The 14,683-nt window shown below is 47.1% G+C and overlaps 1 protein-coding gene across 2 annotated transcripts in view; it reads right to left on the bottom strand.

Annotated features, from left to right (window-relative positions):
• The window catches only part of ECPAS (Ecm29 proteasome adaptor and scaffold), a 780,178-nt gene that overhangs the window by 531,054 nt on the left and 234,441 nt on the right, over positions 1-14,683 (bottom strand). For both annotated transcript variants that reach the window (XM_086962068.1, XM_086962067.1), the window contains exon 19: positions 2,884-2,975. In XM_086962068.1, the coding sequence (XP_086818194.1) occupies positions 2,884-2,975 (92 nt within the window). The remainder of the gene's footprint in view (positions 1-2,883; positions 2,976-14,683) is intronic.

Raw genomic sequence — 14,683 nt, 5'->3', positions numbered from 1 at the left:
CTAACGTGTTTCTTTCAGATGAATTCAACCACGATGAAGATCTACCGTAGGAACAACTTTAGGATGGGAGGGGGTCTGCACTTTCGATTTCGGCCAGGGGTGGGACAGGAGTGGAGTCTTGTGGTGTAGAGCTTTACTTCACGTTCTAAGACAGTTTTCGGATTCATTTGGATGCCGTCGCCACAGGCCTTGAAGTTGTGAGCTGATACCAAACATTAGAGGGACAACTCATGGGGATACTTCACAGACATCTGTTTGTGACAGTCCCTACAAGGTTTAAAATAAGTAGTCTTAGGTGATTACATATTCCCTAGTATACTAGAAGAATTTAAAAGAAGAATTATTTAAGAAAAAATTATGAAGAAAAGTAGCAGAGCTATAGATCTGCATCTGAAGCACAGAAAGAAAGGAACTGACACACATAAAAGTGCATATAAGTGCCACATGGGTGACACTTTGCGGCGCCACTTGTCCCTTCAATAGCCAAACGAGTTTGTCGCAGAGTTGCATGGCACCACTTACCATTGCACAGGACTACGGTTTAACTTTCTGGAACCAGTCTGGTGCCTGGGGATATTCACAAGGTGCAGTTAGAAATGTCCCTCATAAAGAGTTTCTTGAGTAACATTGAACGCACTACCTCTCTTTGTGTGGTCGAAGAGATCCATTACACTCCCTCTGGTTGCAGGAGCAAACAAAGCTAGAATCTGCTTTTCCACCTCTCTTGATACAAGGTGCTGCACCTCCTGTGGGCTTGCAGATTGTCTATTTTACGGTGGGCAAAATAAAGTAAGTTGGAAAAAATAGTCGCAGCACAACAGCACAGCTTTAACCAAGCCATGTAGTTAACTTTAGTCCCAAATCTGAGCTGCATGTCACTTTCAGGTTAAGACAGACTCCCTTTTTGTAAGTGAGACAGCAATCTATTTGTATTTCTGTTAATAGTCTGGTGTATAAAAAAATCAAGCTAAGGCATTCCACATTTTTCAGCATACAGATCTGAGTGACTATTGCAGAGATCTGATCCACAGTCCCCAGTCTTCAGCCTTCAGCCTTTTAAGGCTAGCCAAAGTACACAGAAGGGTACAAATCTTGAAGCCCTCCATATGAGAATACCAGCCCCACCTGGAACACATCTTTGTGTCTTGTAAATTTGGTAACAACCCCATAATCAACATATCACAAGGCAATTGACAACAAAATAACTCCTTCCTCCCCATCAGGATCTAAACAGCTTGACATAGGGCACCAGGTTCAGCAGCGTCCCTTTTCTGAATCTAACCGTACTTAGCGCAGCTTGAAAAACAAAACTGGTGGAATCACCAAACATACTTTGCAAATTTGGGACTAGATAGTGCTTAGAGAGAGCCTCACCACATTCTTATCCCCATGCATCTTAATCCATGTTTTTTCCTGCAATGGAATGAGTTCGCTTTCTGAGATGGAGACTGAGGGAGCGTTGTCCTCCACTAGGTACCAAATGTAACAGTTCAAAGAATGTAACAGATTTTAATGTCACAGACTATGGTTGGCTCCAATACTTCCAATTTAGGCACTAGGTTCTGCAACCATCTAACTTAAGAGGTTACGAGGCAGCTCCACCCATTAAAAAATACAATAAGAATATGATACAGCCAAAGGGCTAATATAACTGCTACATTTCATTCTAAATTAAAAGAAAGTAAAGCGCAACGTGGGATATCAGAAACAATGGGTCGATGTCCAAGGGGTCAAATATTAGTGAGGATGCATGGAACAAATCTAGAGGAATATTCAAAAGAGTTTCTGAATTATTCACAGTACAAAATAATCCTATAAAATCATAATGGACTGGTATTTTACACACAAGAGGCTAAAATACATTTATTCTAACACCGGTGTCATATTTTGGAGATGTAAGGAGAGGGAAGTCTCAGCAATACACATATGGTTGGATTGTATACAGATAAAAAACGTCTGGAAGACCAGCCATGTAGAGCAAGTCTGCCGAGCAAAAGAGTCTCCAGGATAATTTTACCAAATGAAATACAGACCAGTCAACACGGGAGAATTCTGCTGCATCACACGCTGGAGACTAACTGTAAGACACTGCAAAAATATGGAGGACTCCTCGGTGATGTAGTGGATGCACAACATATAGTAGGCAGTAATACTTGAAAATCTCATGATCGATCTGCTTCTACACAGAAGTAGCTTAACTAAAACATGAGGAATTCTTCATTTCCCCAGTTAAAAACTCTAGCTCAATTAAGAAACTATCCTCCCAGACTAAGCACACTTCAGCTGCTTTACCGCCAGTACGATACTTAGTATGTGATGAAAGTGCTTTGTCACAAAGGATGACCTAAATACTAGTCGAAGAAAGAGTGGCGTGTGGTTAGTGCCTAGAGGAAGAGTAGAGAAAAGGGTGCTTTGAGTTTGGATTATAATAGTGGCTCATCTTTTGGATCCCAAAATTGTGCTACAGGCACCTTGAAACATGTGGAAAGAGCATATTAAGAACTGGAAAGCAATGCCTCACTAATGGGTCCTGTGAATGAAGTACAAATGGGAAATATACAAATGTTATAGGGCTGCTTGAAATTTTATTGACATGTTCTACAAAAGATGAACTGATATATATTTAACAGGTGATTGGTCACTTTATGAAACGTTGTTTTGAGTGAAACAGTTGAAGAGAATCAACCAAGCCAACCAAATACCACCCACATTTGAAGAGTTGTAACAGGATACTACGACTGAGATGATGACACTTAAGAAACTAGAGTCACAAAATGATTTAAAATTAAACCACTAAAACAATGGTAAGAAAAAGACACAGGAATCTTTTAAGTTAGCATTACATAAGTGTATATGCTAGTAAATAATTATATATTCTGATACCTTTATCCAGTCGATTTTATCCGTAAACTTGGCGGCTAGTTTCTGAGGACAGACAGCAACTGCTTCCAGCAGACAGTACATCACTGGCAAACCTGAATAAAATTAGACAGAACATCCATTAAAATAATGTGTCCCCTTGTCATATACAATTTATGGAAATCTAATAGTGAAACAGCTTCTAAATCTTGATTAAAACATTTCATGAATTCTGAACCTTCTTACAACTATTTAACTTACAACTATTTAACTATTTAATCGGTATTAATATGAAGTAGAGAGAAAACAATCCTGCCCTGTGACAATATTTTTCCGACATTGCAATTTTGACACCAATATACTTGATTTTACCAGAGTATCATGTGAGGAACTCAAAGCACTAAACCCATATCATATTATTGGTACAACTAAAGACAACAATTTGGAGTATTCTTCAAGACATTAACGAGGCTGTGAAAACAAAACCCAAAGATGCGATCAAGGATCCTTTTTTTAAAACCAGAGAAAGATGAGCAGAAAGCTCATAAGGGGCTGTGTACGGAGTAGGACTATGGAACATGAATACGGCAAACCATTATTATAGCCTTGTATACCCTTGTGACAGGCCCAGAATTTAAGTTATATAATGAGGGAGAGGGCCTATATTATCTGTTGCAGCCCAAGGCAGAAAGGTTATAAGACTATTCAAACATCCCACCCACTGGAGGAAGAATGTTCTAAATTTAAAAGAAAAAAACATTGGAACGTTGGAGCAGAAGTCTTATCTCGTCATTATAAGCCCCAAGCCACTTAATTGTCTTCATTGGAGCACTCAGCATTCTAATGTTCTAATATAGCCTTAGAGCCAACCATAGCGGGCTCTACCAGACATTAAAGGCCTGCTCCAGCATTAAAGGCCCGAGCTGAAGACCTTTAACCGGGGAGTGGGCCTTTAATGGCCGGTAGAGCCCACTACAAATAGCACTAAGACTATTAGAACATTCCACTCCCGGAGGGCAGAATGTTCTCATTTGTAAAACAAAGGTCTCACAGAGCCTGAGGGGGGTTGAAATCCCCTCGGGCATCGTGAGGCCTTTGTTAAACATTGGAATGTTGATGCTCTGGACTTCTACCAGTCATTAGAAGCCCGGAACACTCAGTTGTATTCAATTTAGCGCTCAACATTCCAATGTTATAATATAGCCTTACAGCCCGCTGTAGCAGGCTATACCGGTCATTAAAGGCCCACTCCAGCTTTAACGAGGGAGCAGGCCTTTAATGGCCTGTATAGTCCTGCTACAGTGTGCTGTAAGGCTATTAGAGTATTCCATCCCTTAAGGGCAGAATGTCCCAATTATAAACACAAAGGCATCAGAGCTCAAGAAGATTGGAATCCTTGAAGCTCCTAAGCCTTTGTTTCACTGATGTTGCTGTGACTGTTCAGTAGTTAAAAGCGCACTGAGCCACGGCTGTTAGCTGTTAAACATTCACAGCAAGAGCTGTGAAAGGTGGCTTAATTCAGCCCCTGGTTCTCCCCAGCTTGGCTAAATGTTTTTTTTTCCGCGTTCAGCTGAGCCAGGGAGACCCAGGAGCTGAGCAGCATTACCCCTTCCTCTTTCTCTCTCTCTCTCTCTCTCTCTCTCTCTCTCTCTCTCTCTCTCTCTCTCTCTCTGAGGCTTAGGTGACTCTGAGCTAGGGAGTAGGGAAGGCTCAGGTGTGCTCTGCAGCACAGCCTCTGGCTTTCGCTTTCCCCTGCCCACTCCATGTGTTTTGGAAAGATAGGGGAAAGACAAAGGCAGAAGCTGTTTATTAGTACATTGGAATGTTAAGAGCAGCGGGCCTATACCAGTTCATATAGGCTGCTGCTGCTCGATTGTTTTCAATGGAGCTCTCAATATTCCAATGTTTTAAGGTTACTAATCTGTATTAGCAACCTATTCTTCACCAGGACTTTCTCTTCAGTTTCTTTATGTTTAACATTTATAATGTGAATATGGAGCACTAATAAGCTGATCACAAAGCAACAAATCAAAAGTAATGAGGCTCATTTGTATGTCAGTGTAGTAAACAAACAAGTTACTTACCTTCGGTAGTGGTCTATCTGGTAGAGGCTATCTAACAGCAAATATCTCCCCTTTTTGAATACTCCCCAGGGGTCAGGCTGAATCTGAAAAATCATCATTAGTACCCAAACATGCCGGCAGCTCCGTATCAACACTGTTCTGCAAACTGGACTATAGAAGAGCCATCCATGCACGCTGATATCAGTTGCTTTGATACTTCCGTGCCCAAAGAGGCAGAGATTTACAGATTGGTCATGACCTGAGCACAGATTCCTGATTTTGGATCTTTATATGTGAAGAGATCGGTTCACGGAATGGAGACGTGGGAAGTTCGGTACGGAATCTGTGGTTAGGTAGTCTCTACTAGAAAGAGCATTACAGAAAGTAAGTAAATTGGGACCTGGTGCACTGCTAAACAGATCGACACACTCGATGATAACTATCAGAAGTTCTGTGGTTTGTTTTGTCCCTCGACTTTGCTTTGGGCACTGTTAAAGTGTACCAGTCAGGTCTTTCGGCCTTCTTGTTATGACTGCCCAACCAACCATCATTATTTGTCACTTGCTGTGTTGCGTTTCCTCAAACGGTTATAACTTATGTTCCCTCCTATACCATTTGTTATGCTGCAATGGGACTTAAATGTGGTACTCACTTTTTCCCTCTGAATGCCTTCTGAGCCTCTTCACAGTTGTTCCTAGGGCTCATTACCCTCAAGATATTGGTGTGACCGGTCAGCAAGTTGCAGGTCCTTTCTATTCACCTGCCCTTCACCATATTCTACGCAAACAAGCTGGTTCTGCAGACTCGAGCCTTCCTACCAAAGATAGTAACTACTTTTTATGTTGGTTGTAATATCACTCTTCTGTTGGTTTTTGCCTCATCTCAACCTCTAAAGAGTAGGAGGAACGTCCCCGGCTGGATACAAAAAGGGTTCTCAGCTTCTGCATTGAATCTACCAAAGAACATCGGATGAAACAACTATCTGTTTATCGGGTTCACTGGAACAAACAAAAGCAAGACTGTGCAGAAAAGGACCATCTCGCTCTAGCTCGTATTCTAGACTAAGATTCTATTCTATTCATCAGTTTTTGTTTAGCGCATGGCTACCAGAAGGCCTCCCAGCACTGCAGCAGATACAGTAGCAGCATCAGGGAGACAACGTTATTCCCTGAACTGACAGGTCTTCAAGGCTTCACGAAAAGGGAGATCTTGCTCCAGAAGGTGTAGTTCAAGGGGCAAGGAATTCCCGAGTTTGGACTCCAAAAATTATGTGGAGCTTCCACCTCTATGCAATCTATGAATTCTGAGAACCTTCAGTAAGTAAGCAGACGCTAATCTAAGAAGCCTTATAGGCAAGTAAAGGAATGCTAATGATCGTAGCAAGAGTGGGCCTCGATTGTTGATCTCCCTGTGCAGAGTTTAACTGAATCTGATGTTCCAGCAGGAGCCAGTGGAGGTCCCAGAGAGCCTCCCTAGTGACTGACTGATGCTTAGATGTATTGGAAAATGGTGTATTTGGAAATCTGGATCACACTGAAAAGATCCTGCTGATGTTGTGCCCACCTGAATTCCGGTCCCACTGAAGGCAGGTGGTAGACTACTGGGGCAGGCCGTTCTTCAACAACTGCTCGTCTAAAAAGGGCAAGACTGGAACTCCCAACCTCTAAATATTTGCTTCTAACAATGCAGTCACTTTCATGGGCACCAAGGGGTGACCCTTGAGGGTCTCTGGGGTACAGGGGTACAGTCAGCCTTCATGGACCAGGGCTGGGGGGGCTAGGATTCAGAGATCATTTGTACGGCGGGTTGCTGTGTTTAGAGGCTTTCACTTGGTTTTGGTGACCTGGAGAGTTATAGAAAGCAGGACAGCCGGGACACTCTCAGTCCAGACCTTGGTGATCCTGAAGCTTCTAGTCAGCAGGCCGGCTTTGGCATTTGTGGTACCCACACTAGACAAACAACAAACCTTGGTTGTGGTGAATGCTCCGGTACCCAAGATATTGGTGCTGGGCAACTCCTGAAGGGCCTGGCATCTACAAACTTGGCAGGGGACGGATCTGACCTCCTGGAGCAGCAAAGACCTCTTCCTGGGGAGCTGCTCACTCAGTAGACCCGCTGGCCAGCAAGTTGAGGTACAGGGCAAGTGCGGTCTGAACCTGCAGTAGCAGGGGGAGGACTACTCCATCCCAAGTGAGATGCTGCTAGGATGATGAAGGGGGGGGACCCATCCACTTAGAAGATGTGGGGCTGTTCTGCTCCTGGATGAGCCGTGTTTGTGACTGTCGAGGTACAAGCAGCCTGGCAGGGTGTGGCACCAATTTCGATGTAGGACCTCTGTTCTCAAGTCTCTGGCTCTTCTTTGTCCTTTCTTTGGTTCCCAGTAGGTGCACCAGAGTTCCTGGTGTTAGCAGGACCCTTAAATCCTGAATTTAGGGGCATTTAGAGCAATGTAGGGTAGTAGTCAATGGGTTAATTACCTCTGGGAGGACTAGAACCCCTATATGGCCACTTATTGTGGAGAGTAGGCATCTTCCTGACCCAGAGTTCCTAGTCTCACCAAATCCAAAATGTCGAAACATTTTCTTGGCTGTCCACTTCAGGTGGCCCATCTTAGCCAGAAAGGGCAACAAGCCTCTTGACTATCTAATTTCCTGCCTATTCTGGTGCCAAACGGCCTTCAGGGCAGGGGGTGGAGCCCCCCAGGTCCTGGGGGGGTAGCCATGGCCACATATGCAAGGCGGCAGAGGCTTTGAAGCCTCTGTCCTTGATATGCTGATTACACTAACCTGTGTGCTGGAGGAGGTGTGAACACCTTTCTCTGGAGCAGGCATTGTTTCTAGCCTCCGAGAGCACAGGCTCTCACCTACAGGGGGTTAAAAGCTTGTCTGTGGTGAAAGTCTGGACGATATAGTTCAGGCAGCACAATAGAGGAATAGTACATTTTCAGGGGGTACCTCTAAGGTGCCCTCTGGCTACGTGTCACAATACATTTGATACTGGCATCAGTATAGATTTTAGGTGTTTGATACCAAACACCATCATTTTCAGTGCAGCCATTGTGTAGCTGGGTAACTAGCAATGACCAGTGCCCAGTACATACCTTTAACATGGCTGTCTGATCACTTGCAATGTTCTAGAAATACAAGTAGGCATCATAGGGGCATATCTGCTAATGTACATGTGCAGTCACATGTAATAAAATGTGCCCTGCCTTAGAGCTCTTAAGGCCTATGGTAGGGTCAACTTACATATAGTATATACATTGTGTGGCCATTGCACACAGGGTGCGTGCACGGTCATGTTTTCAGAAAGGCTTGCGCCCTTTCACGCATCCTGCAGTGGCAGTCTGCATGTGGTTTTTGTGTGGGTCCCTTTGGGTGGCATAATACATGCTGCAGCCCATAAGGACCCTCTTCAGTATGCATGAACTGGGTACCATTGGTGCCATTTACTAGGGATTTACAAGGGATCTAAAGTACTTGCCAATTGGGTTGCAATTAAACATGTACAGTTTTTTAGAGAAAGAACAGCTACACTTGTGCCTCTATCAGGGACCCAGTGCATATACACTCAAGAACATCATTATCAGTGAACAAAACGTGGGGTTGACCATGTCAAAAAGGGGAACTATCCTACACCTGTCATGCGAGCAGGACGGAGGCCTAATTTAGAACTCAACCGATCCTGGCAAGAGGGTTTGTAATGCTTTGTCATGAAGAGCTACACTTCCCAGTCTCAAATGACCTTGGGGTGCACCAAAGCACAATGACTGCAGACCTTGGAATCTTAGAGCGAGCCCAGGTACCAAAGGCAAACCACATGTAGGTCAGCCACAGACATTTATACCTAGTATATATCTGGACAGGCTTGAGCTTGGAACCCAAGGGAGCTCTTTGATTGTAATAGGCATCCTAAAGTCCTAAAGTTCAAAATTGTGTAAGGTGCTTCAAACATTTAGTTTATTGTTTGGGGCATCCCGCCAATGTTAAAAATAGGCAGGGACAGGAGAAGCTTCGCGCTCATCCAAGATGGCCGCGTGAGCTCGGGGCTCCCGAGACCCCTGCCGCCACCGGTAATATCCTGAATACAATCCTGTCCCGGTGAATCGGAATTGCGTGGCAGAAAGGAGGCCGCATCGAATGAGAGGTTCCGCGACCGGCTCTGACATTGGACTGCAAAGTTGTGGGGTCGGCAAGTTTGGGGCCTACGACCGGAAGGCGACCGGAGTCTTGGGTGTGATCCGACCCCGACCAGAGTTGAACAACAGCGGGTTTGAGCACCGGAAGTGGCCGGTCCGACCCCCATTTTGGTTGCCGGTCACGTCTGCTTTAGTAGGGGCGGTCCCCCTCGGCCCCCCCGCGCCCGCACACCAGTCGACTGTGGACGAGTGCGACGGCATCGGATGTGGAGGTACCAGAATAGACTACGATCGAACAAATAGAGATCGGAGAGGTGAAGTCCCCTGGTAGCTGGCCGTGGTGCTGAGGGAAGTTTGTGGCCTCTGAGAACAGGCTGCCTTGCTCCAAGAAGTTGCGATGGCGACCAGACCTGAGGCGGAGAAGTCTCAGGTTAAATCTACCAGAGGAGCCCGTCAAGAGCAGTCAAATAAATTGGATCGGTATACGACGCTGAAGGGCTCGCCCGTAGGGTCTGGTCGGATGCAAGATGGTGGGACGTATGCTTCTGGTTCCACTCCTGAACTCACACTAGAAGATGTGATGGCGGCCATCGATGGTGTTAAAACATCTCTGGGCCAAAAAATGGAATCGCTGGACCATAAGTTGGATACAGTGACCATCTAGGTCAATCTGATCCGGACCGACCTCACTAAAACAAGTGAGAAGGTGAAGTCCCTGGATATTAAGATGGCAAGCTTGAACTTCAGCAGGAGGTGCGGAGCTTGAAGGCAGCTGGAAGGCCGCGAGTCGCCAGTTGGATGAGTTCGAAGGGAGGGCCCAGAGGAGCAATGTGCGTCTTACGGGGGTCCCGGAAAAAGCAGAGGGACGGCCCCCCGACCTGTTCGTCGAAGACATTATTTTGAATCACCTGCAACCTAAAGGCCTGAGTACCTTTTTTACCGTCGAGAGGGCGCAAAAAGTGCCTGGCGGACAGCCGCGCCCGGGCGTCCCTCCTTGACCGATGATTGGAAGGGTCCTCAATTTTAGGGACAGAGATGCGATTTTGCAGGCCTCCAGGTCGAAGGGGCCTTTGAAGTTTGAAAATTCGACTCTTAACTTCTATCCGGACTTCACCCAGAAACTACGGAGACAGCAGCAAAGCTTTCTTGGAGTTAAGCAGCGGCTTCGGGACATGGGATACAAGTATGCTATGATGTTCCCTGCTAAGCTCCGAGTTGCGGCTCATGGCAAGGTCTGGTTTTTTTGACAATCCTGAGGTGGCGTCGGACTGGGCTGATGGTCTTCAGACACAGACAGAGTCGCGGGTCGCAGTGGCGAGGATGAAGGAGAAGCACAGGATCAGTGATTTCATGAGCGGCCATAGACTGGTGTGGGGGTGATGGTGTGGGGGAGGGGGGTAGCGGAAATTTTGATTGTGTGCACGCTCTCCTGGTGTGGGATATGGGACTGTTTGATTCGGACAGGGGTTGGGGGTCGGGGGCGCTGTACTCCTCATCAGATCTATATTTAGATAGTAGTTTAGTTTGATTATGGGGCGACAGGCACACTGCGAGTTGGGGTTTCGCAAATGCCGAGTGCAGGGGTGCAGGGTGGGAGTGTTGTGGTTTCTCTAATTGTTTTCTCTCCGGTGTGGACATTGTAGCAAGACTTGTGTTGCATGGGTGCGGAACCAAGTAGAGCTAAGGGGTCGGGATGAAAATTTTGAGTTGGAACGTTAATGGCCTGGGAGACAAGATCAAGAGAGGGATGGTGAGTCAGCTTATTAGGCGGCATTCTCCGGATGTGGTGCTCTTACAAGAGACCCACTTAATTGGCAATAAATGTTTGGCACTCCAACATGGGTACAAGTTAGTGGCGCATGCTGGCTTCACTACTGATTCCAGGGGTGTTGGGATTTTGGTTAAGAACTCCTTCCCGTTGTCTGTGCAGGACACTTGGACTGATCAGAGGGGTAGATATGTGGGGGTATCTGGGCAGGTTGGGGGTCGGACTGTTGTCTTATTGTCGGTGTAGGTGCCACCTGGCCTGCAGAACGAGACCTATCGTGATCTAGGCAGCGTTTTCCTCTCTCTACCTCTTAGCGACTTAGTAATCGGCAGCGATTTTAATTCAGTTTTAGATGGCGAAATGGATTGTAGTCCATCCCGTGTGCTTCGTCAATCACAAAAATGGTTGCCAGACTTTCTGGCAGCACTGGGTCTGATTGATAGTTGGCATGTACGTAACCCGACAGCCACGCATTATACCCATGTCTCAGCTGCTCATGGTAGCCTGTCTAGGCTGGACTACGTGTTGCTTCCGGCAGTGATGGCACCTAAGATTCGGGAGGCGCGTTACCTCGGGAGAGGAATATCTGATCATTCCCCGTTGTGGGTGTACCTTGACCTAGAGTTGCCGGCAGTTGGCAGGGTTGCTCCCCTTAGTGTATGGCACCTGATGGATCCCGCCATTAAGAAAGAAGTTCTTCGGATGTCGGATTGTTACTTTCGGGAGAATATAGGATCGGTGGGTTCCGCCCAAACCCTCTGGGAAGCGTATAAGAGCGTGGCGAGGGAGGAAGTGTTGTCCCTGGTGGTCGGGAAGAAGAAGAAGGCACAAGCGGAAATGGTTCGGGAGGAGGCGGAAATTGCGCGCTTGGAGGAGAAAGTGACTGAGACACATGTGCCGGCTGATCTTCATCAGTTGCCTCTCCGTGAGGAAGAGTATAGAGTGCTAGTTAGGGATAGGGCGGCAGCAAGCCATGCAGCGGTCCAGAGCCGTATTTATGAACAAGGAGAAAAGGCCGGAAAGTTGATTACTTGGCTTGAACGTGGGGAGCAGACCTCCGTGTTGGTGCAGGAGTTGGAGGGGTCGGAGTCGCGGATGCTTACGGATCCGCAGGCAGTGGCAGATGAGTTTGCTGATTACTACCAGAAGGCCTATACGGCAGGGAGTGCCTTTACGGTGGCTGAAAATTGTGAGATGATCAGGGACATTGCTATGCCTTGTTTGTCAGCGGATGACAGGGGTTTCCTTGATTCCGCGCTGACGGATGATGAGGTTGCCCAAGCGATTAGGCAGATAAAATCTGGTAAGGCAGCTGGTCCGAACGGGATCCCTATCGAATTGTATAAGTTGAGTGCTAATAAACTAGCTCCATGTTTATGGAAAGTAAGGAGTGTGGTGAGCTCCCTTATGATCAGCGTATCGCCAATGTAGTAATTATCTATAAAGCGGACAAACCTAAGACGCAATGCTCCTCCTATAGACCCATATCACTCCTTAACGCGGAGCCGAAGATATCGGCTAAGCTCCTGGCGACCAGGTTAGTCAAGGTGATCACGTCTTTAATTCATTCGGGCCAGTCTGGCTTTATGCCGCGTCGCAATACGGCGCTGAATCTGCGTCGGCTACAGGGGGTCCTTGGGGGGGCCTCGAAAATACTTGAACCAACGGTGTTGGTCTCGTTGGACGCTTTGATGGCATTTGATAGGGTGGAGTGGCGGTATCTATTTGCGGTGTTGGAAATGTTTGGCTTTGGAAGTGAGTATCAGTTGGGTGCGCTTACTGTACACTAAGCCCCTGGCTAGAGTGATTGTCAACAACTGCAAGTCTCGTGATTTTCAGTTGGAGAGGGGAACAAGACAGGGGTGCCCGCTGTCCCCTCTGCTTTTTGCGCTCGCGTTGCAACCATTGGCTGCGTGGGTGCTATGGGACAGGACAAGATTTCGTTATATGCCGACAATGTGTTGCTCTACCTTACTAGGCCTAAGGAGTCCTTTGGGGCTTTCCTGGATGTGTTGGCTATCTTTAGCAGGTATTCCGGCTTGGTCATTAATTGGGCCAAGTCAGTGATTTTTGTAGTTGTCGGGGACCCTCCGGTGGTCCCGCAGTCGTGCCCTGTGCGGATTGAGACAACTGGGTTTCGGTATCTGGGTATTTATATTTCGCTCGATCCGAGGTTGCGCTATGAGAATAAGCTGGCTGCTCCATTGAGTAGATGTAGGGCAGACGTGGAACGCTGGAGGTCCCTTCCTCTCTTTACTCGGGAGGGCCGTTTTGTTTAAAATGATGGCGCTTCCTCGGTTCTTGTATGTATTGCAGAACTCGATGGACCCGGTAGCTTATTTCAGGGAGATCGAGGCCCTCCAGAGGCAGCTCCTCTGGGGTGGTAGTAATCGTATAGGTTTCAGCAAGTTGACCCTCCCTTGGTACGATGGTGGGATTGGGCTTCCGGACATCCGTAAGTACTACTGGGCCGCTCAGTTGGCCGCAGTGAACCATATAGTCTATGGGATACCAGGGGACCCAGGTTATGCCATGGAAAGGGGTCAAGCACCCGGAGGGATAATTGATAGAGCTTTATATTCTAGACCTGGTAAGTTCCCCCTGACTGGTCCAACTGCCGATGTGATACGGGTGTGGCACGCGGCTAATAAATGTTTAGGGTGGGAGGGTAGACTAACGTTGGACACCCCTCTGTTCAATTCTGAGAAGCTAGGTTGTATGTGGAAGACCAAGGGCTTCAATAAGTGGGACCTCATTGGCATTTCTAGGATTAGAGATGCCTGGGGGAAAGGCGCTGTTCATACGTTTGAGTCCCTGGTGAAACAATATAATTTGCATCAAAATGAATATTTCCGCTATTTGCAGGTAAGGCATGCCTTAATTACACCTGAGGGGTGCGGTTCTCCCGGAGGCGTCCCCTCTGGAGTACCGGGTACTAGACTGGCATATCCCGGAGAAGACATTATCGTTGATTTATCGTAAACTGGTGAATCATTCAGGAGGACCCACTGCTGAAGATTCGAGCTCACTGGTGTGCAGATGGGCTAGAGTTAGACGATGGGGACTGGACTGAGGCGGTGGCCTCTCCCAAGGTAGTTGCTATTCAGATGCGGCTCCGATTGGTGCAGCTGAAGAACCTGCATAGATCTTATATTACGGGGCTGCGCCTGGTACGAATGGGGCGGGCTGAGAGTGGTGCCTGTAGGCGGGAGTGTGGAGAAGAGGACACCCTGATGCATACACTGTGGCATTGTGATATGGTACAGACATACTGGGCCGGAATACATGCCGAGTTGGGGGGGTGTTGGTAGTGGAGGTGAAGCCAGAGGCTCAGAGATGCCTGCTAAGCGCGTGGGAACCGCCTGATTGGAGTGTCTACCAAAAACAGTGGGTTACATTGACGTACATGGTGGCTAAGCGAAATGTAGCCCAACTCTGGGGAGCTGGCCAGCCGCCCCGGGTCACCAAATGGGCGGAAGACCTTGATTGGTGTATGCTTAAGGAGAAGTTAGTCTATGTTGCCCAGGGGTCCCCACGGAAATGGAGTAAGATTTGGGGAGCGTGGAATAGTCACCGGGGTGACATTTGTGATCCGCCTGTGTCGGGCCTCGATGCAGCACTGCAAGAATCCGATGGACCCTAACTACCAAATGTGGAATATTTCATTCTGTATGGTATTGTAACCTGTGCATTTGCATTGCTGGCGTCCACCTGAGAATTATTTTATGTAATTTTGTTTTATTATTTAATAAAAAGATTATTAAAAAAAATAGGCAGGGGCACTCACTGAGGAAACTAGGAGTCTCAGTATCCCCTGGTCAACATGTTTCAGTCATCACAACAATGCCTAACAGG

The sequence above is a fragment of the Lissotriton vulgaris genome, chromosome 3_1, assembly GCF_964263255.1.
Source record: "Lissotriton vulgaris chromosome 3_1, aLisVul1.2, whole genome shotgun sequence".
NCBI classification, from domain to species: domain Eukaryota; kingdom Metazoa; phylum Chordata; class Amphibia; order Caudata; family Salamandridae; genus Lissotriton; species Lissotriton vulgaris.
The sequence above is the reverse complement of the archived record's forward strand: the minus strand, read 5'-3'. Positions and strand labels throughout refer to the sequence as shown.